Source organism: Odocoileus virginianus, unplaced genomic scaffold (genome assembly GCF_023699985.2).
Source record: "Odocoileus virginianus isolate 20LAN1187 ecotype Illinois unplaced genomic scaffold, Ovbor_1.2 Unplaced_Contig_22, whole genome shotgun sequence".
Taxonomy (NCBI): Eukaryota; Metazoa; Chordata; class Mammalia; order Artiodactyla; family Cervidae; genus Odocoileus; species Odocoileus virginianus.
This window is the reverse complement of record NW_027224339.1, coordinates 174932-199910: the sequence shown is the minus strand read 5'-3', so window position 1 is coordinate 199910 and position 24979 is coordinate 174932. Positions and strand designations below refer to the sequence as shown.

At 45.4% G+C, this 24979-nt stretch overlaps 2 protein-coding genes and 1 pseudogene across 2 annotated transcripts; 1 reads left to right on the top strand and 2 right to left on the bottom strand.

Moving 5' to 3' along the window:
* Nucleotides 1-209: 209 nt before the first annotated feature.
* On the bottom strand, nt 210-1655 carry LOC110127223 (creatine kinase B-type). The gene has a single exon (XM_070464279.1). The coding sequence runs from the start codon at nt 1560-1562 to the stop codon at nt 417-419; it is 1146 nt and encodes a 381-aa protein (XP_070320380.1). The 5' UTR covers nt 1563-1655; the 3' UTR covers nt 210-416.
* A 203-nt stretch (nt 1656-1858) lies between these two features.
* On the top strand, nt 1859-8989 carry LOC139034065 (small RNA 2'-O-methyltransferase pseudogene; annotated as a pseudogene).
* A 4078-nt stretch (nt 8990-13067) lies between these two features.
* On the bottom strand, nt 13068-22617 carry FTSJ1 (FtsJ RNA 2'-O-methyltransferase 1). The gene is given in 13 exon segments (XM_070464282.1): nt 13068-14480; nt 16110-16151; nt 16354-16551; nt 16641-16744; nt 17418-17501; nt 17604-17706; nt 17793-17846; nt 17932-17984; nt 19321-19399; nt 19743-19833; nt 19932-20001; nt 20276-20440; nt 22337-22617. Coding segments are annotated over 12 exon segments (1167 nt in total). The 5' UTR covers nt 22470-22617; the 3' UTR covers nt 13068-14480; nt 16110-16118.
* Nucleotides 22618-24979: the final 2362 nt, after the last annotated feature.

Genomic DNA, 24979 nt, shown 5'->3' with positions numbered 1-24979 from the left:
CCTAGATAATATACATGTTTCAATGCTGTTCTCTTGAAACATCCCACCCTCGCCTTCTCCCAGAGTCCACAAGTCTGTTCTATACATCTGAGTCTCTTTTTCTGTTTTGCATATAGGGTTATCATTACCATCTTTCTAAAGTCCATATATATGTGTTAGTATACTGTAATGGTCTTTATCTTTCTTTCTTTCTTTTTTTTTTTTTGGGACAGGCCAAAACTCTAGTTTATTTCAGCATCAGCAACATCTCAGCCATCACAAAAATAAACTCTACCGAGGGCGACGAAGTCTCTACAGCAAGGCTAAGGGCTCAGCCACCACACAGCGAGCCTCCGGGGCGCGTGGCGGGCACGGCCTCGGCAATAAGTTAGGAAGCAGCGGAGGAGCTGGTGGAGGCGGCAGGTGCAGCCAGGGCCTCACTTCTGGGCCGGCATGAGGTCATCGATGGCCTGGCCCTGCTCCAGCCGCTGCTCCATCTCGATGAGCAGCTTCACGCCGTCCACCACCATCTGCACCAGCTCCACCTCCGAGAAGCCCAGGCGGTCCGCGTTGGAGACGTCGAAGACCCCGCCCACAGCGGCAGTGTCCACACCGCCTGTGCCTCGCTTCTGAAGCCGCAGCCGCTTGAGCACCTCGGGGAACTTCTCGTGCTTTCCCAGGTGGGGCAGCTTGATGTGCACCCCGGCCCGCAGACCCGTACCCAGGTTGGACGGGCAGGTGAGGATGTAGCCCAGGTGAGGGTTCCACATGAACTCGTAGTTCTTAGACTTGAAGAGCGTTTCAATCTGGGTGAGGCCGTTGCAGAAGCGCGTGAACACCTCCTTCATGTTGCCCCCCTTCTGCATGGAGATGACCCGCAGGTGGTCCTCCTCGTTGATCCACACCAGGAAGGTCTTATTGTCATTGTGCCAGATGCCGCGGGCGTCGGGCCAGTCGCGGGCCATGCCCGAGGCCAGCAGCAGGGGCGACACGGGCTTATCGAAAAGGAAGTGGTCGTCGATAAGCTGCTGCTGCTCCGCCTCCGTCATGCTTTTGAGCGCATAGTACCTCCCAGCCAGGTCACCGTCCAGGCTCGACAGGGCTTCGACGGCGAGCTTCTCGATGGCGCGGCGCTCCCCGCGGCTGCAGTGCGGGGGGAGGCAGAAGCCGCGGATGCTGCGGCCCGTGCGCACCCGCGAGCTCAGCACGTAGTTGGGATCCAGGTCGTCGCCGCCCTGCAGGTTGTCGGGGTTGAGGTCCGTCTTGTGTTCGTCGGTGGGCTTATAGCCTCCGTGCCGGTCCTCGATGATGGGGTCAAAAAGCTCCTTGAACACGTCGTACGACTCCTCGTCGCCGGCCACGCAGCCCACGGTCATAATATAGGGGTGGCCTGGGTTGTCCACGCCGGTCTGGATGACGTCGTCCACCGTGAAGCCGCTTGGGGTGCTCTTCGCGCGCAGCTCGGCGTACAGCTCGGGGGTCAGTACCTTGGCCATGTGGTTGTTGTGGCCGCTGAGGTCGGGGAACTCATCTTCGGCCGGGAAACGCAGCTTCAGCGTGTTGTGGCTATTGGAGAAGGGCATGGCGGCGGCGGGTGAGCAGTCTGGCAGGGGCGGGGGCTCTAGGTCTGTCTGCAGCTCAGGGCGCGGCGCAGGCGAACCGGTCTTTATCTTTCTGGCTTACTTCTCTCTGTATAATGGGCTCCAGTTTCATCCATCTCATTAGAACTGATTCAAATGAATTCTTTTTAATGGCTTGAGTAATATTCCATGGTGTATATGTACCACAGCTTCCTCATCCATTCGTCTGCTGATGGGCATCTGGGTTGCTTCCATGTCCTGGCTATTATAAACAGTGCTGCGATGAACATTGGGGGGTGCACGTGTCTCTTTCAGATCTGGTTTCCTTGGTGTGTATGCCCAGAAGTGGGATTGCTGGGTCATATGGCAGTTCTATTTCCAGCTTTTTAAGAAATCTGTGTGGATACTTCTGTTTTACATCCCTGAAGTCACACAGACTTGGGTGTGGACATTCCTGTGGTCATACTGATGTGAATGAGAAGACTCCTGCATTAACAAGCTGTGGTGTGGGCTCCCTGGGGTTAGAATTGGTATGGACACTCCCAGGTTCACAAAGTCATGTACAAACACCTGGGGTTACAGACTGGGATGTCAGTAGTCCTGAGCTCAGTGGATGGGGGTGTGGACAGAGAATGGTGATTTTCTAAAGATATGTGAGTGAGCTGCAGAAACCAGACCTGCTGTCAGCTCCTGTTTGCTAAAATGTAAATTCAGGACTGCACTCATGACAAACTTTATGACATTCCTTTAAGAAAGGGGTTCTTAACATAAAAAAGGAAAATTTGTTCTGGGGAGTTCCCTGGTGGCTTAGTGGTTAGGATTCTGGGCTTTCACTGCTATGGTGCAGGTTCAATCCCTGATTGAGGAGCTGAGATCCCCATAAACCATATGACACAGCCCTCCCCACCCCCCCAAAAAAAAACCACTTTGTTCTAGGGAATCCTATGGCATCTGATCTGACCAAGTCTGTGAACTCCTTCATAGAATGTTTTTAAAAGCATGTGTGTGCAAATACACACACACTCTCTCTCAAATACACAGGATTATTATGGATACCAAGTGAAACAGTATGGTGGTTCCTCAAACATTTAAACAAAACTTACCATATAATCCAGCAATCCCTGGATCCCAAATATATACTTTTGGGTCTGTATCCAAAGGAGATGAAGTCACTACTCAAAGATATCTGTAACCCCATGTCCCTGAAGTATTATTCACAACAGCAAAAATATGGAAACAACCTAGGTGTCTTGTCAATATACAAATGGACAAAGAAGATTTGGCATATGCATATGACAGAGTATTATTCAGCCATTAAAAAAAAAGCTGCTGGTGGTGGTTTAGTCGCTAAGTCATGTCTGACTCTTGAGACCCCATGGACTGTAGCCGCCAGGCTCCTCTGTCCATGGGACTTTCCAGGCAAGAATACTGGAGTGGATTGCCATTTCCTTCTCCAGGGGATCTTCCCAACCCAAGAATTGAACCCAGGTCTCTGCATTGCAGGCAGATTCTTTACCAACTGAGCTATGAGGGAAATCCATTTGTGACTACATGGATAGACCTCAAGGGCATTATGCTAAATGAAGTCAGAAAACACAAATGCTGCATATGGAATCTAAAAATGGGGGAAGGTGGTGAAAAGGTAGAGCTTCCAGTTATAAGTTCTGGGCTGTAATAGTGCATAGTGACTATACTTCTCAATACCATTTTGTATATTTGAAAGTTTCTTAGAGAGCAAATCTTTTTAAAATTAATTTACATTTGGCTGTGCTGGGTCTTTGTTCCTGCATATGGGCTTCCTCTAGTTGTGGCGAGTGTGGGCCACTCTGTAGTTACAGAGCACAGGCTTCAGTAGTTATGCATGGGCTTAGTTGCTCCACAGCATGTGGAATCTTCCTGGACCAGGGATCAAACCCGTGTCCCCTGCATTGGCAGGCAGACTCTTAACCACTGGACCTCTACGGAAGTCCAAGAGCAAATCTTAAAAGCTCATATCACAAGGAAAAAACTCTAACTATGTGATGTGATAGATGTTAACTAAACTTGTGGTAGTCATTTTGCAATACATAAGTATATTAAGTCATTATGTTATATACTTTTGAATTATACATATTATATAGACATGTCAATTACAGTTCCAATAAAAGAAAAAGTATCATATTAAAATGAAACAACAGGCCAGTGTCAGGGGCCGGGCCCGGGGAGAAAGGCGGCCGCCGCTTTGCGGCACCCGCTCCTCTCCGCAATGTCCGCTGGTCGGCCGCGCGCGGAGGTGCTTCTTACAGAAAGGGGTTGCAGGAGACAGCTGCACTTCTGTTTCAACGAAACTTGAAAACAAAGGCGGAAAACAACATGGAGTGCAATAGTGTGGTTGATGGAAACGTCGAAGAAGTTCCCAGTAAGAAGGTCAAGGCTGTCCCCATGTGTAGGGGATCATCTGGATCCCCGAGAGCTGGATTTAGCGATTACCTTGTATCATGGCTCTGTTTTAGAGAAAGACTGTCGTTTGCTCGGATTTGACTTGGCAGCATGTATTGAATTAATAGAACATTTTGATTCAGAAGATCTGGCGAAGTTTCCTGAAGTTGTCTTTGGGTACATGTCTCCAGCCATGATTGTCATCAGCACACCAAACTCTGAATTCAATTCCCTGTTTCCTTGTGCAGTCTTTAGAGATTCAGATCACAAATTTGAGTGGAGCAGAATGCAGTTTCAGACCTGGGCTTTAGATGTGGCCAGTCGCTACAGTTACTCAGTGGAGTTTACTGGTGTGGGGGAACCACCCACAGGAGCTGAGGATGTTGGCTATTGTACCCAGATAGGAGTCTTCCGGAAAAAAGCAGAAGCAGCTGGATTGGCTGATTTGGAGCATCATGGTGAACATGTTTATGAAGTTGTTTATACAACCTCATACCCAAGTTTACAGCAGATAAATTACCGTAGACGTGTGGTGATTTATCTAGTGTACCGAGAAGTGAGCAGATTGAGACAGAAATACCAAGTGGGTTTGAGACAGCATGAATTGGAGCCTGAGTTCGTAGCCCCTGGCAACCGGACAGGAAAATTCACCTCAGACCTTCCAGTTCCAGTACTCACTGAAGATGACAAAGCCATGGAGATGGCTCCCCAACCTTTCTGTATTGAAGATAAGTTTTACGTACCCCTGCAAAGAATCATTGCTTATCCCAGGCTGGGGCACTTATGCGGTAATGTAGAGAAGCTGAGAGAGTTCCTTGGTGACGTGATTGAACTGAACTGTGATGGTTCTGCGGTGAAGGTTGACTTGAACGATTGTAGTGACTTTTGAGCCATCCTTACTTCCTGAAATTCAGGATCTTTGCAATAATTGGGCTCATTTAGAATTTAAACGTTGTGCAGTCATAATTGAGGTAGCTTTTCATTTTAAAATCACCTAACTTTCATGGTTTTTGGTGTGTGTGTGTTGACTGTTGATATTAAAGAATTTTAAAGAAAAAGAAATAATAAAAAATAAAATGAGGGGAGGAGCCAAGATGGCGGAGGAATAGGACGGAGAGACCTCTTTCTCTCCTACAAATTCATCGAAAGAACATTTGAATGCTGAGCAAATTTCACAAAACAACTTCTGATCGCTAGCAGAGGACATCAGGCGCCCAGAAAAGCAGCCCATTGTCTTCGAAGGGAGGTAGGACAAAAATATAAACGATAATAAGGGAGTCAAAAGAGCTATGGACGGAGACCCGTCCCGGGAAGGGAGTCTTAATAGAGGAAGTTTCCAATCACCAGGAAACCCTCTCACTGGCGGGACTGGGGGAAGTTTTCAGCATTCTAACTGGGAGGAAAAATTAAACAAGGCCCACAGATTACGTGCCTAAAAGCAACTCCCAGCAGAAAAGTACCCCAGACGCCCGTACCCGCCAGCAACAAGCGGGGCGGAACGGAGAGGAGCGGGCGGCATTGCTTAGGGTGAGGACTGGCCCGAAGACCCTGAGAGCAATCGGAGGGAGCTTTTTTAAACTGTGGGATAGCAAGGGTCAAAATTAACTGGCCGGAACACACTGCCAGTGGTTCGCAAAACAAAGGGACTGAGAATCTCCAGAGAAGAGCCGGCCCATCCCCACTGGAGGTAGGAGGCAGGGGGAGGGGAAAAGGGCAAACTCAGCCCCTGAGAAGCCACCCCCTCCCACACTGCAAACAGGCCTCCGGGTTCTAGCTAAAGACTTCCTGAGACCCGACTGGCGGTGCGTGCTGGGGCCGCGGAGGGAAAAAGTGCGCCGTACCCGGGGAGATTGCGCCCAAGCCTCTGGCTGCCTGGGCCGCTCGCCGCGGAGGGAAAAGGCGTGCTGCACCCGGGAGAGTACACCCAAGCCTCTGGCTGCCTGAACCGCTCAGGCCGGGGAAGGCACAAAACGCAGGAGCAACCGAATCTGCGCTTTTGTGGAGTACCCGAAAACTGGAACCGCACTCAACGCAGGGCCTGCTCCATATAGAGCAGCCGGGAGCCTGAGCAGTGTAGACGGCGAAAGCACAGACACCCGTGAGTGGGGCAAACCCAGTGTGGCCGGAACACGGTGAGTGCTATCCACACAGAGTGGTATCTGTCTGCAGCGCCCCGCCCTCCCCGTAGCAGGACTGAACTGAACTAGAGAACCTAAATAAGAGATCACCTCCGCCCGCCTGTGTCAGGGCGGAAATTAGACACCAAAGAGACGGCAAACAGAAGCCAAATAAACAAAGGGAACCGCTTCAGAAAGGACTGGTGCAACAGATTAAAATCCCTGAAGGTAACACCGACTACACGGGAAGGGGCCTACAGATATCGAGAAGTGTAAGCTGGAAAGAGGAGCTATCTGAAATTGAACTGAACCTACGCTGACCACAACAACTCCAGAGAAATTCCTAGATATATATGTATTTTTTTTTTAATTTAAAAAAAAAATTTTTTTTTCTTTCCTTTTTTTAAAATTTTTTCTCTTTTATTTTCTTTTATAATTCCCTATTACTCCCCCATTACTCCTCAACTTTCATTTTCATATATTTTTACGATTTTTTTAATTAGGGAAAAAATTTTTTTTTCTTTTTTTTTTCTTTTTCTTGTTTTTCTCTCCTATTTCCTTTTAGAGTCCTCTAATACTCCTCTATTATTCCTTAATTTTCATTTTCATTTCACTATAACCTTGCCAAAAAAAAAGAGAGAGAGAAACCCTATTTTTAAACCAAACTTCATATACATTTCTAAATTTTTTTGTGTTTTTGTTTTTGTTTTTAAATATTGTATTTCAAAGAGTCTAACCTCTACACTAGATTTTCAATCTTTGTTTTCCAGTAGTATGTGATATAAATTTTGGTCATTTAAGAATCCAATATTCAGTTCCCATTTCTATTCAGGAGTGTGGTGATACTCTCCCACTTTTGACTCTCTGTTTTCTACCTCAGAACACCTCTATTTCCTCCATTCCCCTTCTCTTCCCAATCCAACTCTGTGAATCTTTGTGGGTGTCTGGACTACGGAGAACACTTGGGGAACAGATAACTGCATAGATCTGTCTCTCTCCTCTTGAGTCCCCCTTTTCTCCTCCTGCTCACCTCTATCTCCTTCCTCCCTCTCCTATTCTTCATGTAACTCTGTGAACCTCTCTGGTTGTCTCTCATGGTGGAGAATCTTTTCACCATTAATCTAGAAGTTTTATTATCAGTGCTGTATAGTTGGAGAAGCCTTGAGACTATTGGAAGAATAAAACTGAAATCCAGAGGCAGGAGACTTGAGCCCAAATCCTGAGAAAACCAGAAAACTCCTGACTACACGGAACATTAAGGAATAAGAGACCATCCAAAAGCTTCCATACCTACACCAAAACCAACCACCACCCAAGAGCCAATAAGCTCCAGTACAAGACATACCATGCAAATTCTTTAGCAACGCAGGAACATAGACCTGAGTGTCAACATACAGGCTCTCCAAAGTCACACCTAACACAGAGACCCATCGCAAAACTCATTACTGGACACTCCATTGCACTCCAGAGAGAAGAAATCCAATTCCATGCACCAGAACGCTGACACAAGCTTCCCTAACCAGGAAACCTTGACAAACCAATCGTCCAACCCCACCCACTGGGTGAAACCTCCACAATAAAAAGGAACCACAGACCACAAGAATACAGAAAGCCCACTCCAGACACAGCAATCGAAACAAGATGAAAAGGCAGAGAAATACCCAACAGCTAAAGGAACATGAAAAAAGCCCACCAAGTCAAACAAAAGAGGAGGAAATAGGGAATCTACCTGAAAAAGAATTTAGAATAATGATAATAAAAATGATCCAAAATCTTGAAAACAAAATGGAGTTACAAATAAATAGCCTGGAGACAAAGATTGAGAAGATGCAAGAAATGTTCAACAAGGACCTAGAAGAAATTTTTAAAAATCAATTAAAAATTAATAATGAAATAAATGAGATCAAAAACACTCTGGAGGGAACCATGAGTAGAATAACAGAGACAGAAGATAGGATAAGTGAGTTAGAAGATAAAATGGTGGAAATAAATGAAGCAGAGAGGAAAAAAGGAAAAAGAATAAAAAAAAATGAGGACAACCTCAGGGACCTCTGGGACAATGTGAAACGCCCTAACATTCGAATCATAGGAGTCCCAGAAGAAGAAGACAAAAAGAAAGGCCATGAGAAGATACTCGAGGAGATAATAGCTGAAAACTTCCCTAAAATGGGGAAGGAAATAGCCAACCAAGTCCAAGAAACCCAGAGAGTCCCAAACAGGATAAACCCAAGATGAAACACCCCAAGACACATATTAATCAAATTAACAAAGATCAAACACAAAGAACAAATATTAAAAGCAGCAAGGGAGAAACAACAAATGACACACAAAGGGATTCCCATAAGGATAACAGCTGATCTATCAATAGAAACCCTTCAGGCCAGAAGGGAATGGCAGGACATCCTTAAAGTAATGAAAGAGAATAACCTACAACCTAGATTACTCTACCCAGCAAGGATCTCATTCACATATGAAGGAGAACTTAAAAGCTTTACAGACAAGCAAAAGCTGAGAGAATTCAGCACCACCAAACCAGCTCTTCAACAAATACTAAAGGATCTTCTCTAGACAGGAAACACAGAAAGGTGGTATAAACGTGAACCCCAAACAACAAAATAAATGGCAACAGGACCATACCTATCAATAATTAACTTAAATGTAAATGGGTTGAATGCCCCAACCAAAAGACAAAGGCTGGCTGAATGGATACAAAAGCAAGACCCCTATATATGCTGTCTACAAGAGACCCACCTCAAAGCAAGGGACACATACAGACTAAAAGTGAAGGGCTGGAAAAAAATATTCCACGCAAATGGAGACCAAAAGAAAGCAGGAGTCGCAATACTCATATCAGATAAAATAGACTTTCAAATTAAGTCTGTGAAAAGAGACAAAGATGGACACTACATAATGATCAAAGGATCAATCCAAGAAGAAGATATAACAATTATAAATATATATGCACCCAACATAGGAGCACCGCAATATGTAAGGCAAACGCTAATGAGTATGAAAGAGGAAATTAATAGTAACACAATAATAGTAGGAGACTTTAATACCCCACTCACAACTATGGATAGATCAACTAAGCAGAAAATGAACAAGGAAACACAAACTTTAACGGAGCACAATGACCAGCTAGTGGACCTAATTGTACCTGCTGGAGGTGGAGTAGGAGCTTTTCACGTCAGATCAGGCGCGCCAGCGGGAGCAGAATGGACAAGACAGACAACACGCTTTAGGTGTCCTGGTCGCACGTGCAGGATGGCCATAGCAGGCGGAGACCTTCTCACAGAATGCTGGGGATCTTCGTCTAATCGCTCTGTAGTATCGCAGTCAGAGGAGTCTCACTGTGTCTTATGTTCAAGATTCAAAAGGGTCTGATTGGAAATCATTGCCGATCGTATCTGCGTTCCGCCCGCCAGAAGGATAGCCCAGGCGAGTTTATTTTTATGGTATGTAGCTACATACCACACAGCTGACGATAAGACAGAGTTAGAGAATGCTAAGCGCTTCGGCACGCACACGACGAAAAAAAAATACATTAACAATTCGAAACATATGAGGCTAAACAAACACGCATCTGGAATAACCAACAAGATCATGAACGCGCAAAGGCAAGGGCGAGAGGAAGAATGAAGATTAGCAAGACTCATTAAGAAACAAAGGGAGAAGAACCAAATGAACAAAATTAGAAATGAAAATGGAGAGATCACAACAGACAACACTGAAATACAAAGGATCATAAGAGACTACTACCAGCAGCTCTATGCCAATAAAATGGACAACTTGGAAGAAATGGACAAGTTCTTAGAGAAGTATAACTTTCCAAAACTGAACCAGGAAGAAATAGAAGATCTTAACAAAACGATCACAAGCAAGGAAATCGAAACTGTAATCAGAAATCTTCCAGCAAACAAAAGCCGAGGACCAGATGGCTTCACAGCTGAATTCTACCAAAAATTTAGAGAAGAGCTAACACCTATCTTACTCAAACTCTTCCAGAAAATTGCAGAAGAAGGTAAACTTCCAAACTCATTCTATGAGGCCACCATCACCCTAATTCCAAAACCAGACAAAGATGCCACAAAAAAAGAAACCTACAGGCCAATATCACTGATGAACATAGATGCAAAAATCCTTAACAAAATTCTAGCAATCAGAATCCAACAACATATTAAAAAAATCATACATCATGACCAAGTGGGCTTTATCCCAGGAATGCAAGGATTCTTTAATATCCGCAAGTCAATCAATGTAATACACCACATTAACAAATTGAAAGATAAAAACCATATGATTATCTCAATAGATGCAGAAAAAGCCTTTGACAAAATTCAACATCCATTTATGATCAAAACTCTCCAGAAAGCAGGAATAGAAGGAACATACCTCAACATAATAAAAGCTATATATGACAAACCCACAGCAAGCATCACCCTCAATGGTGAAAAATTGAAAGCATTTCCCTTGAAATCAGGAACAAGACAAGGGTGCCCACTCTCACCACTACTATTCAACATAGTTTTGGAAGTTTTGGCCACAGCAATCAGGGCAGAAAAAGAAGTAAAAGGAATCCAGATAGGAAAAGAAGAAGTGAAACTCTCTCTGTTTGCAGATGACATGATCCTCTACATAGAAAACCCTAAAGACTCTACCAGAAAATTACTAGAGCTAATCAATGAATACAGTAAAGTTGCAGGATATAAAATCAACACACAGAAATCTCTTGCATTCCTATACACTAACAATGAGAAAACAGAAAGAGAAATTAAGGAAACAATACCATTCACCACTGCAACAAAAAGAATAAAATACTTAGGAGTATATCTACCTAAAGAAACAAAAGACCTATACATAGAAAACTATAAAACACTGATGAAAGAAATCAAAGAGGACACAAACAGATGGAGAAATATACCGTGTTCATGGATTGGAAGAATCAATATTGTCAAAATGGCTATACTACCCAAAGCAATCTATAGATTCAATACAATCCCTATCAAACTACCAACGGTATTTTTCACAGAACTAGAACAAATAATTTCACAATTTGTATGGAAATACAAAAAACCTCGAATAGCCAAAGTAATCCTGAGAAAGAAGAATGGAACTGGAGGAATCAATCTGCCTGACTTCAGACTCTACTACAAAGCCACAGTCATCAAGACAGTATGGTACTGGCACAAAGACAGAAATATAGATCAATGGAACAGAATAGAAAGCCCAGAGATAAATCCACGAACCTATGGTCACCTTATCTTCGACAAAGGAGGCAAGGATATACAATGGAAAAAAGACAACCTCTTTAACAAGTGGTGCTGGGAAAACTGGTCACCCACCTGTAAAAGAATGAAACTAGAACACTTTCTAACACCATACACAAAAATAAACTCAAAATGGATTAAAGACCTCAATGTAAGACCAGAAACTATCAAACTCCTAGAGGAGAACATAGGCAAAACATTCTCCGACATAAATCACAGCAGGATCCTCTATGACCCACATCCCAGAATTTTAGAAATAAAAGCAAAAATAAACAAATGGGACCTAATGAAACTTAAAAGCTTTTGTACAACAAAGGAAACTATAAGCAAGGTGAAAAGACAGCCCTCAGATTGGGAGAAAATAATAGCAAACGAAGCAACAAAGGATTAATCTCAAAAATATACAAGCAACTCCTCCAGCTCAATTCCAGAAAAATAAATGACCCAATCAAAAAATGGGCCAAAGAACTCAACAGACATTTCTCCAAGGAAGACATACAGATGGCTAACAAACACATGAAAAGATGCTCAACATCACTCATTATCAGAGAAATGCAAATCAAAACCACAATGAGGTACCATTATACACCAGTCAGGATGGCTGCTATCCAAAAGTCTACAAGCAATAAATGCTGGAGAGGGAGTGGAGAAAAGGGAACCCTCTTACACTGTTGGTGGGAATGCAAATTAGTACAGCCACTATGGAAAACAGTGTGGAGATTTCTTAAAAAGCTGGAAATAGAACTGCCATATGACCCAGCAATCCCACTTCTGGGCATACACACCAAGGAAACCAGATCTGAAAGAGACACGTGCACCCCAATGTTCATCGCAGCACTGTTTATAATAGCCAGGACATGGAAGCAACCCAGATGCCCATCAGCAGACGAATGGATGAGGAAGCTGTGGTACATATACACCATGGAATATTACTCAGTCATTAAAAAGAATTCATTTGAATCAGTTCTAATGAGATAGATGAAACTGGAGCCCATTATACAGAGCGAAGTAAACCAGAAAGATAAAGACCATTACAGTATACTAACACATATATATGGACTTTAGAAAGATGGTAATGATTACCCTATATGCAAAACAGAAAAAGAGACTCAGATATATAGAACAGACTTATGGACTCTGGGAGAAGGCGAGGGTGGGATGTTTCAAGATAACAGCATTGAAACATGTATATTATCTAGGGTGAAACAGATCACCAGCCCAGATTGGGTGCATGAGACAGGTGCTCGGGCCTGGTGCACTGGGAAGACCCAGAAGGATCGGGTGGAGAGAGAGGTGGAAGGGGGGACTGGGATGGGGAATACATGTAAATCCATGGCTGATTCATTTCAATGTATGACAAAAACTACTGTAATGATGTAAAGTAATTAGCCTCCAACTAATAAAAATAAATGGAAAAAAAAAAAAAATAAAATGAAACAACATTGGGGTGCTACAATAAATGAACTTTTCTAATTAGCACCTCAAATTATAAGATCTTATTCACTACAAACAAGGTTAAAAGACAACCCTTAGAATGGGAGAAAATAATAGCAAATGATACAACTGACAAATAATTAATTTCCAAAATATACAAGCAGCTCATACAACTCAAAACCAGAAAAACAAACAGCCCAATCAAAAAGTGGGAAAAAGACCTACACAGACATTTTCCCAAAGAAGACATACAGATAACAAACACATGAAAAGATGCTCAACATCATTCATTATTAGAGAAATGCAAATCAAAACTATAACGAGATACCACCTCACACAAGTCAGAATGGCCATGATCAAAAAGTCTATAAACAATAAATGCTGGAGAAAAGGGAACCCTCTTGCATTACTGGTGGGAACATAAACTGATATAGCCACTATGGAAGATGGTATGGAGATTCCTTAAAAAGCTAGGAATAAAACCACCATATGACCCAGCAATCCTACTCGTAAGCATGTACCCTGAGGAAACCAAAACTGAAAAAGACACATGTACCCCCGATTTTCATTGCAGCACTATTTATAATAGCTACAACATGGAAGCAACCTAGATGTCCACTGACAGATGAATGGATAAAGAAGTTGTGGTACATATATACAATGGAATACTATTCAGCCATAAAAAGGAACACATTTGAGTCAGTTCTAATGAGGTGGACAAACCTAGAGCCTATTACACAGAGTGAAGTAAATCAGAAAGAGAAATATAAATATTGTGTACTGATGCATATATATGGAATCTAGAATGATGGTACTGATGAATTAATTTTCAGGGCAGCAATGGAGGAACAGACATAGAGAACAGGCCTAAGGACGTGGTTGGGGAGGAGAGGAGGGAGAGGGTGAGATATACAGAAACTTACAATACCATATGTAAAATAGATAGCCAATGGGAAATTGCTGTATGACTCAGAGAACTCAAAGAGGGGCTCGGTGAATATCTAGAAGGGTGGGATGAAACGGGAGTTGGGAGGGAGGGGATGTGGGTGTACCTATGGCTGATTCTTGTTGATGTATGACAGAAAACCACAAAATTCTATAAAGCAATTATCCTTCAATTAAAAAAATAAATTAAAAAAGATCTTATTCAAAGTAGTGACCAGTATTTTAAGATGCCCATGACAACTGTAACATAACATAAACAAGTAACTGTATATGTATTGATCAGAAAATTGCAGGCACTGCTTTTACTATTGTAAAAGTAATTTTACAATACTGATTTGCTGCCAGCATTCAGATTCTGGAGTAAAGCTAAAATTTCAGTTAGTAAAACTGAACTGAATATTCCCTCCATCAAGTTCACAGATACCCCTGACTTCCACCCAGGGTTAAGAAGCCCTGCTTCAGGGTGAGTTCTGGACATATTCAGGACACATGGCTGGAAAGATTTAGAGAAAGGCAAGATCCTACTCAAGCAAGACCCTACTCAAGAATACCCCCTTTAGTGCAGACGGACACGGCGGGATGTTTCTTTCCTTGTGTTCGTGGTGGTTGCTGGAGGTTCCTATTCAGAGCCTGTATGTTTAGGATGGGTTGACGAGGTATTTGAAAACAAGTTCATCAACTCAAGTTCTGGTTTTTCTGACAGCAATCAGCTTCCGAGTCCTTATCAGATCGCCAGCTAACTAAAAGGTCAAAGTAAAAGAAGTTTTAAACTAAAATATGTTTCCCACTGTCTTCTACTATAATCATTGTTTTCTCAGCTACATTTTTGTGCAGTTTTTGCCTCTACTTTCATTGTGAGCCATAACACAGAGAAAATGCATAAAACATATAATGTTCATTCTTTTTGATATGTAGTTCTCCACTGTGAATAAACCAGGATTTAACAATCCATCCTAAAGCTAATGGGTGTTTGGGCTGTATTTAGTCTGGGGGTACTACAAATAGGCTGGTTAGGAACATTCAAGTACTCTTTTCTTAGTGTAACTAAACACACATGCAGTTTTAGTGGATAAGTCCTAACAATTATCTAGCAGTTACAACATTATATGCTGCCCTTGGTCTATACAAGGGTTCCAATGCTGCACATCCTTTCAGATACTTAGTATTGTTAATCTCTTTAGTTTTAGCTTGTATTTCTCTGAAGAGCAGCTTTTCATGTACTTACTGGGCATGCTCATATTTTCTTTTCCTTATTGATTTATAGCAGCTTTTTAAATATCATGGATACTATACATGTACAGATTATAAATCTTTTCCCACTGTGATCTGCCATTTCATTTTTTTAAGGTGTCTTTTTTACTTCTTATTTTAATGGTAGACCTGGTCTGAATAAACTGCAAAGCCATTGTCAGACAGGGATGTCCTCTAACATGGTGTCCTGAGGATGAGAAGCCCTCTAGCACTGATAGGTTTAGCCCAGACTATTCCAGGCAGACTGGCTCCTCACTGCTCCCCCACCATTTCACCTCAGGGCCTTTGCACTTGCTATTTCCTCTCCCTAGAATGTTCTTACCCTAGATTAATACATGGATTCCCTCCCTTATCTCCTTCAGGTCTCTGCTCAAACATCACCTCAGTGAGACCTTCCACGATAACCTTCTTAAAAACTGCAAAGTGCCAGACCCTAGAATTCTTAATCTCTTGTGTGCTATGTGCTTAGTCTCTTCAGTTGTGTCTGATTTGTTATGATCCTATGGACTGTAGCCCACTGGGCTCCTCTGTCCATGGGATTCTCCAGGCAAGAATACTGGAGTGGGTTACCATGCCCTTCTCCAGGGGATCTTCCTGACCCAAGGATCAAACCTGTCTCTTATGTCTCCTGCATTGGCAAGTGGGTTCTTTACCTCTAGCACCAACTGTGAAGCCCTTATCTCTTTACCTTGCTTTAAAATTTTTTCATATCCCAGGTTACTTTTACATATTATATACATATGGGTGGACATAGAGAGAACAAGATAAATAGTATGTGTATGTGTGGGTGGAAACTCCTGCATTCAGACTGTGAATTATTACCTTTCCTAAACTAGAAGCTCTGAGGGTCAGGGAATCTGCCTGTTTTGTTCCCTGATCCATCTTCAAATCTAAAACAATGCCCAGCACATAGCATGTGTCCAATAAACGTTTTCTGAGTACCTCAATGTGTAAAATCATTAAGGCAGTTCCTGGCACATAACATCAGGAGTTTTAGTAAAGGTCTGCTGACTGAAATCTTACCAGTTGATGTAAAAATTTCAAAAAGTAGAATTTTACTCAGTTTTTTCTTAAAGGTGCTATTTACTCAAATTCTTAGACTAAAAAGGCAAATTTACCTTAACGTGTTAAGACGAGCAATTCACTCCACTGTCTTCCACCTACCCAAGAAAAAGAAGAGGGACTCAGATATTTGGTTACGCTTTTCTGCTCACTATACTTGGTTTACCCATTGATTTTTAGAGCTATTGGGAGGTAGGAAACAGAAGTTTGTCCCAGATACCACATGATTTGGGGCAGAAAGAAGCACATGAGGAGGGGGTCACTGTGGACATTGAGGGCTCTGGGTCCATGTTTTCAGACCTCAGATGTCTGCAGGGTGTAGCGCTGTGGGGTGGCCAGGGACTGAGGCAACATGTCCACTGTGCTCATGGGGCAGTCCTGGGGGCAGATCTCCTTGGCCAGCTGCCCCTTCTTCTTCAATGTGCACGCCTCCTGGTAGGGTGGTGAGATTGAGGGCTGCCTGGGTGGAGTGTACTTGTATTCTGAGCCGTCCTCTAGCTGCAGGGACACACATTGGGAGGGATGGTAAGGACATGGGAACAGAGGATAGCACCTCCCACCCAACCCACTGTTGGCAGGGCACTTACGTCCAGTGGGTAACTGCGGTCTGAATCATAGGCGCTCAGGTCCCCACAGGTCACAAATGGCACAATGATGCGGGTGGGGCCATCCAACTGGTTGAAATCTGGATCTGACAAGCAGGGAGAGATGAGACAAGACAGGGCCAGGGCGTCTGGGGTCAGCTGTGACTCAGGCTGCACCCAAGATGGGTACGGAGGCCTCCCTCACATGTTCACCAGCTACTCTCTACACTCCTGCACCAGAAATCCTTCATTTGGTTCAGATCACCTCCTCAGGGAAGCCCTCCATGATCACCCATTCTAAAACAGCCCTCCCCCACCTGCTTTACTCCCACTGCACGTATGGCCACCTGCCATACGCTGCCTGGACTTTCACTCAAGCATGCTTGACACAAGAGCAGCCTTGTGCTTTTTCCCTCCAGGGGCCAGGCTGAAGGCCCTCACAAGACAAAATTCCCACACAGAGGTGGGGTTTCTACCTGGGGGTGTGACTGAGTCTTCCTAGGCGAGAAACTCCTTAGACAGGTGGAGTGTCCCTTGGGGTAGGACTCAGAACTTTCACCAGGTCTAAGAGTCATCACTAGGGAACTAACACTAGGATCCTCCTAGACCAAAATATCCCTATGGAGTGGAATTTCCAGAGGGTGGGGCTGAGGATCTTTTTGGGACAGCATTCCCTTGAGGGGCAGGGTTTTACCAGGGCATGGGGCTAAGGGCCCTCCTGGGACATAAAATTTCACTGGCAGACAGACTCTCCCCAGGGATGGGGCCCAGGGCTCTCACCATAAGAGTGATCCAGCAAGGGTTTGGTCAGGTCCGGCAGGAAGCCCTCAGGGGGGTCTTAACCCTTACAGACAGCAAAGGCCTCTATAGGGAGAAGGTGGAGTGAGGGGCAACTGCTGCCTCCACTCCATGTGGGATGGGTCCCTGAGATTTGAAACCCCTGCCCGGCCCCTCCACCCCACTGACCAATGCTGGCGTTCCGGCTGCTCCTGGGCTTGGCACAGAGCACGCTGGAGAAGAAGACACGCAGCTGGCTGTAGATCAGTGTCACATCCCGGCCTCGGAAGATCTGCAGGGTGGGGAGGCAGAGATGGAGGCATGAGGATGACCTTTGGGGATTCCTCTCTACCCCCTACCAGGTTCCCTGAGACTTACCTTAGCCACAAAACAGCCCCCTGGCTTCAAGACGTGTGTAGCAATGTTCAGAGCCTATGGGCAGAACAGATGGCTAAGGCTGAGGTAGAGACAGCCAGGAGGGGGCCAAACTGAGGTAGGGACAGCCAGGGTTACTCACAGCTAGGAGGAGCTGGGCCTGCATATACTCATCAACATCGTGGAGGCCGGTTACTGTGGCAAGAGGAACAGCATTAGGGGGCCATACAGTCTAGCTATCTTCTTGTCCCAGAGAGGTTAGAGTGCTCAAAACATTTACCAAGCTCTCTTACTGCTAAGGTTCTGCATGCAAATGACTACATCTGCCAACTGGATGCATATTCTGATCTCCTAAGACTAAGGCACTCATTTTCAATCTCAAAACAATCTTAGGCATGAGTATTGTTTCTTCTATCTCCAGTCCAGATCCAGATCAGAATGAACATCTCAGATGCAACACATCCAAAAACAAACTCGTGACTTTCTTGCTGGAACTTGCTCCTCCCATCATTTCCCCCCATCTCATCTGATCCTTCCAGTTGTTCAAGCCAAAACCTTCAAGGTAGTTAGTTACCTTTGATACACACACCCCCTCCCACTCTTCTTACACCCTCATTTAAGCCATTGGCAAACTTTCTCAACTCTACTTTCAAAAGATCTCCTCTACTCATCTCCACCACCATCAGCCACTCACCTGGATGACTACAGTGGCCTCCCCTCCCCAGGTCTCAGCCCTCACACTGCTCACAGCAGCCAGAGGGATCCTGTCATGACACACGTCAGGCATGGCCTTCCTCTGCTCACAACCATCCCATGGCTTTCTCCATGCTCTTGTCTTAGCGAAGGATCCAGTCACCACTGTGGCCCAGAAAGATCCACCTGAGGATCTGATTCCCACCACCTCACTGACCTTACCTCCTACCACTCTCACACTTGCTTACTCTGATCCAGCCACAGTGATCTCACTCTTCATCCGCCTACCTCAAGTCCTGTGTATGTGCCAATCACTTTACCTGGACTGCTCTTTCTCCAGATGTGCCCTAGCCCACTCCCTTGCCTGCTTTAGGTCTTTATGCTAAAGGCAGTGAGGCTTTCTCCACTTTACTTAAAATTCCTCCAGGTATTTCCTCCCTCCCTCTCATTTTCATTATTTCCTCATGGTGCCTATCACCTTTTGACATGCTATATAGTTCAATCATTTGTTTCTTTTCTGTCTGCTCCCACTAGAACACCAGATCTATGAGGTCAGAGATTAGTAGAATTTTATTCACGTTATCCTCCCAACATATATAACAGGGCCTGACACAAGACAGATGCTCAGTAAATGTGCTGAATGGATGGATAGATGGCTGACTTAAAAAAAAAAGAAGTGAACAGTAATGGAACAGTTGCAGAGAGATGAAAAGTTGCTAGATGTGGGAACAGCTGACAGTGCAGGGAAGAAGCAATAAAAGAAGCCAATAGAGGTGGGACATACAGAGAGGAACATGCAAAGGACCCCCTGCCTGGCCTCCCAATCCCTGCTGCTTACCATCAGGGGCCCCATCGCACACCACTAGGTCCGCGGGGCAGTCCTCAAAGTGCTGGACGATCTCCTTGGCAGTGGACAGCTATGGAAGAGAGGGATGATGAGTGGCCCCACAGCACCCCCACCACAGCCCTCTAAGCCCACCTGTCATTGGCCCTGGCCCGCAGCATTAGGTCAGCCAAATTCTCAGGCTTTGCCTGAGACTGGGCTCCACCGCTGGGAATATTTTTTTGCTGTCTCTCTGTGATGACAACTCATTGGCTCTGTTCCTCTGCTGTTATCCTCTCTTGGTTTCTCTCAGTTACTATACCTCTGTCTGTCTTTCTTGGTCTCTTTGACTTTTTCTTTCTTCCACTTGCTGCAAACCCCAGATTTGGGGGGCCTTTGTCCAGGATACACCCCAACACCCCCAGCCATGCTCTCACCTGGGTGATATCCCCCTGGATCTGTAACACACCTGGTAGTGGAGCCATAGCCTGAAGGTCCACAGCCACCACGTGGCCAGACCCTTGGCCCCTGTGGACAACACAGTCCATGTCAGCCCAGTTTTTACTCCAGGTCCACCCTCCACCTAGTCTTCCCTCCCAGCCTCCCATCTGGGACTCCACACTCACCCAATCTTCTGGCTCAGCACCTGGCTCCAGCTGCCTGGGGCCGCACACAGGTCAACTGCCCGCGTCACACCTGAGCGCACACAGGAAGGTGCACTGGTCAGCTGCACCCACCTCTCCAACCTGGGACCCTGCAAAGTTTACCCCTTTCCCCCAGGAAGCACCCAAGCACCCGTATCTACCTGCTGCCCAGTGCCCAGCTCCTTTTGAGTACCTGCCATCTTCCTGACTGCCCCACGGACCCTCCAAGTCAGCCCACCTACCACACGGAGCTCTGTAGACCTAGCCCACTTGTCTATTCCCTTCGCCCACCCCATCCCCCAGTGAATCGCCCGCCAAATGGGGACCTTGGAAGAGTTGGAATTCCTCATCAAGTTGTAGCAGCTTGAAGGCACTGCGGGCACGCCAGCCATTCTCCTTGGCTAGGCGGTAGTAGACATCTCGCTTGTCCTTTGACGACCGTCCCATCTCACACACCGTTTGCCCAGGGGCCTGCCAACAGTAAGCTGATGCTGTCCCATATCAGTAAGTGGGTGAGTGGGCCATTACCCATCTCTGCAGGGCTGGGAGAACCACATGAACTAAACCAGGCTCATCTGATCAATGTGACAGCTCTCTCAACAGGTGGCGAGGTTGGAGCCCAGTCACTAACCCACTGAGCTCACCAAATCTGAAGGATCCCATCACCGAGGTCTCAGGCTCCACTGCTCACCCTAGAGATTCCATCACTAAACCAACAGACCCCCCCAAAGTCCCACAAACCCAACACTTATCACATAGATGATGTTACTGACCCTGTCCACCTCCCACTGCTGTCATTTACACTCCACATATTAAACCCTGCAAGTCTCATCATCAACCCTTCTCTGCCCACCTTATCCCCAATAACATCTCACCACCACCCCCAGCTCTCCTCGCTACCCCTAGTCATAAAGCCCTACTCAGTTCAGTTCAGTTGCTCAGTCGTGTCCGACTCTTTGCGACCCCGTGAATCGCAGCACGCCAGGCCTCCCTGTCCATCACCAACTCCCGGAGTTTACTCAGACTCATGTCCAAGCCCTACTAGGCCCCATTAATCCCCTGCTTTCACTCCATTACCCTCACACTACCTCACTGCATTCCCCACCTCCTTAATCTCTCTCCCCTGAAATGATTAGGTCCCCAATTATTCCTTTTGTTGTTGTTTAGTCACTAAGTCGTGTCCGACTCTTTTGTGACCCCCATGGACTGTAGCCTGCCAGGCTCCTCTGTCCATGGGATTTTCCAGGCAAGAATACTGGAGTGGGTAACCATTCCCTTCTCCAGGGGATCTTCCTGACCCAGGGATTGAACCCACATCTCCTGCATTGCAGGCAGATTCTTTACTACTGAGCCACTGGGGAAGCCCGATAATTCTTTTATCATCCCCCATTAATACCTGGAGGATCATGGTCTATTAGTTCCCCATTAAACTCTCAGTTACTATGATTTATCAGCCCCCATTAGCTCAGCCCTCCAATGGCTCCTTCACAGATCACTAGACCCTCGTAACTCTTCTTACCACACTCACCTTAATCCCTGATAATCATACATCAGTTCTCCATTCTCCCCTCACTGCCCACCTGTCTCCCCGCCCAGTAATCAAATCACTTTATGATCACACCCAACAGCTTACTATTACCCTCTCTTTGCTCCCTCTGTTCTCATTACTTCTTCAATGATCATGCCATCATCACAAACTAAAATCCTTTGATCACAATACCCCGTGAGCTTCCCATTCTCTCTTCTTTGATCACTATTCCATTAGTTCCTTGATCATGACCCTCACCTCTATTATTCCCTCCACAGCCTCACCATTATCCTTTGAATCACTATGCTCCATCACTCTTGAATGTCATAACTCCGTCTGTCCCCCAGGGATCACACTGCTACTTGTCTCCCATTATCTTCCAGTTGCCCATTCTACCACCCCCTCATTAATTAACGAACACATCCCCACCGGCCCCCATGAACACATCGACTAAAACACACTTATTAGCCCCCAGTGATTCCCCAATAACACTCCCACCAGACCTCTATTACACCCACGCAGCCCCAAACCTCCACACCTACCCTCTGGCTACACCGCAGGTCCCTCCTCATCATAACCTCAAAGCCCAAGTCCCCATTGGGACCACGAGACCCCCTTCAAGGCAGCTCCGCCGGTATCTGGACCCCTGCGGCCCAGTCCCCCACCCCTAGCCCATCCCGCAGGAGCGGTCCTATTCTCCAAACAAACCTTGGGTCTGGTGCCTACCCAATGCCAGTTGCCCAAACTGCACAGTTGCAGCACCAAGGGCGAACTTCCCTCCTTCCCTCACTCGCGGGACAGTGCAGGCATGCCTTAACTGTCTCAGTCGGGACCAAGTCCTCTGCGCCCCAGGGCCTACCTCCAACTTTCGGAGTGGGGAGAAAAGGAACGAAGGTCCGTGAGCAGCACAAGCCTCGGCGAGAGCGCAAACCGGTGAGAAGTCGTAGGTTTTCAGTTTGGGTTCTTAGTTGCTCCAAAAGTCTGTTGCGCATGCCTAACAGCGCATGCCTAACGGCGACCAGAGTGTGCCACGCCTGTTATCGTGGAACGCGGCGGCTCGCGCGAAGCCGGGACCGGACCTGAACTTACCACGTGAGTTCCGGCAACTCCTGGCGACGTAGCCGGTCTGGCGAATTGCCGTTCCCAGCATGCAACGGGCCGAATAAAGCCGCCGAAGTCTCGCACGGCGAGGCCGAAATGTCGCGAGGCATGAGAACTGACTGTGCTCTTTTGTTATAAGGCGAAAAATCGCCTTTTTTCTCCGCCCCTCCCTTCTAGGACAACTGTATGTCTTGAGCCTGTGAACTACATTTCCCAAGACACTATGCATACGCCGGTACCTACTTATTTTTCGCGAAGTGCAGTTACCTTTGGGGTGGTGAACTTAAGAGGAAGGAGAGTGCGTTAGTTAAGTGCGCGGGCGCGCGAAAGCTACTGGTCTGCGATTTCAAGTCTCACTTCCGCCAAATGATAGCTCATTCTGATTGTTACCTTCTCAGAACTTCGGTTTCTCTATCTGTAGAAAGGGGATAATAAATAGTACAGGCTCCACCTAGAGTTACTGGGAAGATTAAATAGGTGCAGTTGAGCACACTAATTCTTTGTGATTCTGTGTTCTTCAAACACTTTTAACTCGGTCCTAGAAAAAAGACTCCGTCTGGACTCAGTGCACTAGCAAATATAGTAATGGATACATTATAGCATTTACCATGTGCCAGGCACTCTTCTGAGTGCTCTCAGTGATGTGCTGGTAAATGGTTAACAAGCATTTATTTAGGTGGAGAAGGAAAGGAAGCCCTGATTTCTAACATTTGCCAGTTTCCATGGTTTACATACTATTATCTTGTCAGATTTCAGCTTACCAAGGTGTAGTCACGGAACACGGAGTCTAGAAGAGATGCAGTAGTGCACCATGTGTATTATCTCTATTGTACAAATAAAATAGGGATAAATGATCTCTCAGGAGCATAGAAATAATGAAATGTAGTAAAATAATAAGTGATGAATTTTGAGTATCACCTTTCAGAATTTAATTTAGTTGTAAGTTTATACAATTTCATGTTTATTAATAGCTATGTTTCCCCCGTTTACAGATGAGGAAAAGGATATGTATACATGCATATAATATTAGATATGTAAACACATACCATTTACTATGTATATGGTGACATAGAAATATATAGTGATGTCTAATTTTTACTGGTATATAAATTATATATTAGTAAACAATACAATGGGCTTCCCTGGTGGCTCAGAGGTTAAAGCGTCTGCCTGCAATGCAGGAGACCTGGGTTCGATCCCTGGGTCGGAGGAAGATCCCCTGGAGAAGGAAATGGCAACCCACTCCAGTATTCTTGCCTGGAGAATCCCATGGACGGAGGAGCCTGGTAGGCTACAGTCCACGGGGTCGCAAAGAGTTGGACAGGACTGAGCGACTTCACTTTCACTAAACAATACAATATATGTATGCCATTATATGGAAATATAGAATATATTTTTGCATTTTGTATAGTATATGTACAATATATATATCATCTTATATAAATGTATATGCTTATGTATATATAAATCTGCTATATATATCGCCTTACTAAAGTAACTGCACTAAATATAAATAAATAATGTTATGTCAGGTGGTGATAAAAGCTATGAAGAATAATAATGGATGAAAGGAATGGAGAGTTACAGGGGTTGAATTGCTATTTTAGTGTGGTCAGGTAAGCTTTCAGAGGAGAGGTGAAATTTGAGCTGAGCCTGAAGGGGAGCACATGCTATGAATATTTGGAGGAAGAGCATTCCAGGCAGAGGGACCGCCAAGAGCAAAGACCCTGAGGTGGGAATGAGCTTGGCGAGTATCCAAACAACTGAACAACCAATTCATCATTCCTTAGAAATGTGAGCATTGCTAGGCAGGGGTTTCTTTTGTTTTGTTTACTGTTGCCTCCCTGGCGCCTAGAATAGGGCTCACATTTGTATTCAATAGATGTTTGCTGAATTCACCCTTTTATTGCTTTGTTCCTTCACTCTTTCCTTAGTGGTATGCTCTGCATTTATGTGGGGCCCTGGGAGGAGGTGTAGACAGCCAGTCACAAACCCTGGAGAGCCAAAGAGGAAGCCAGAGTTTGTCACTGGAGTTCAAGGGCATTGTGGGGGGCAGTGGGAACATGGCCCCCCCTTCAGAGGTTAGCATGTGTGAGAAAGCAAGGGTTCAAGCCACCAGGTGCTGCTCCACAGAAAGGAGGAGGTGCCAGGCATTGGGGGTCCAGGTTCACCCTGTGGGATGCTTCCCACGTCCTGTTTTCTTGCCTCTCGCAAAGAGGATGTTTAACTTTTTGCAAAGAAACTTGCTTCCTCCAGCAGGGCTGGGGGGGTTGGGGGACAGGAGCCAAGCTCTGAACTCTCCAGGCTCTTCCTGAAGTGAGGTGTCTGCTTGCAACTCCCACCCAGCACCCCACTGAGTGTAAAGTTGTCCTCCCCTCAGCCTCCAGAAAAGGTCAAAGAG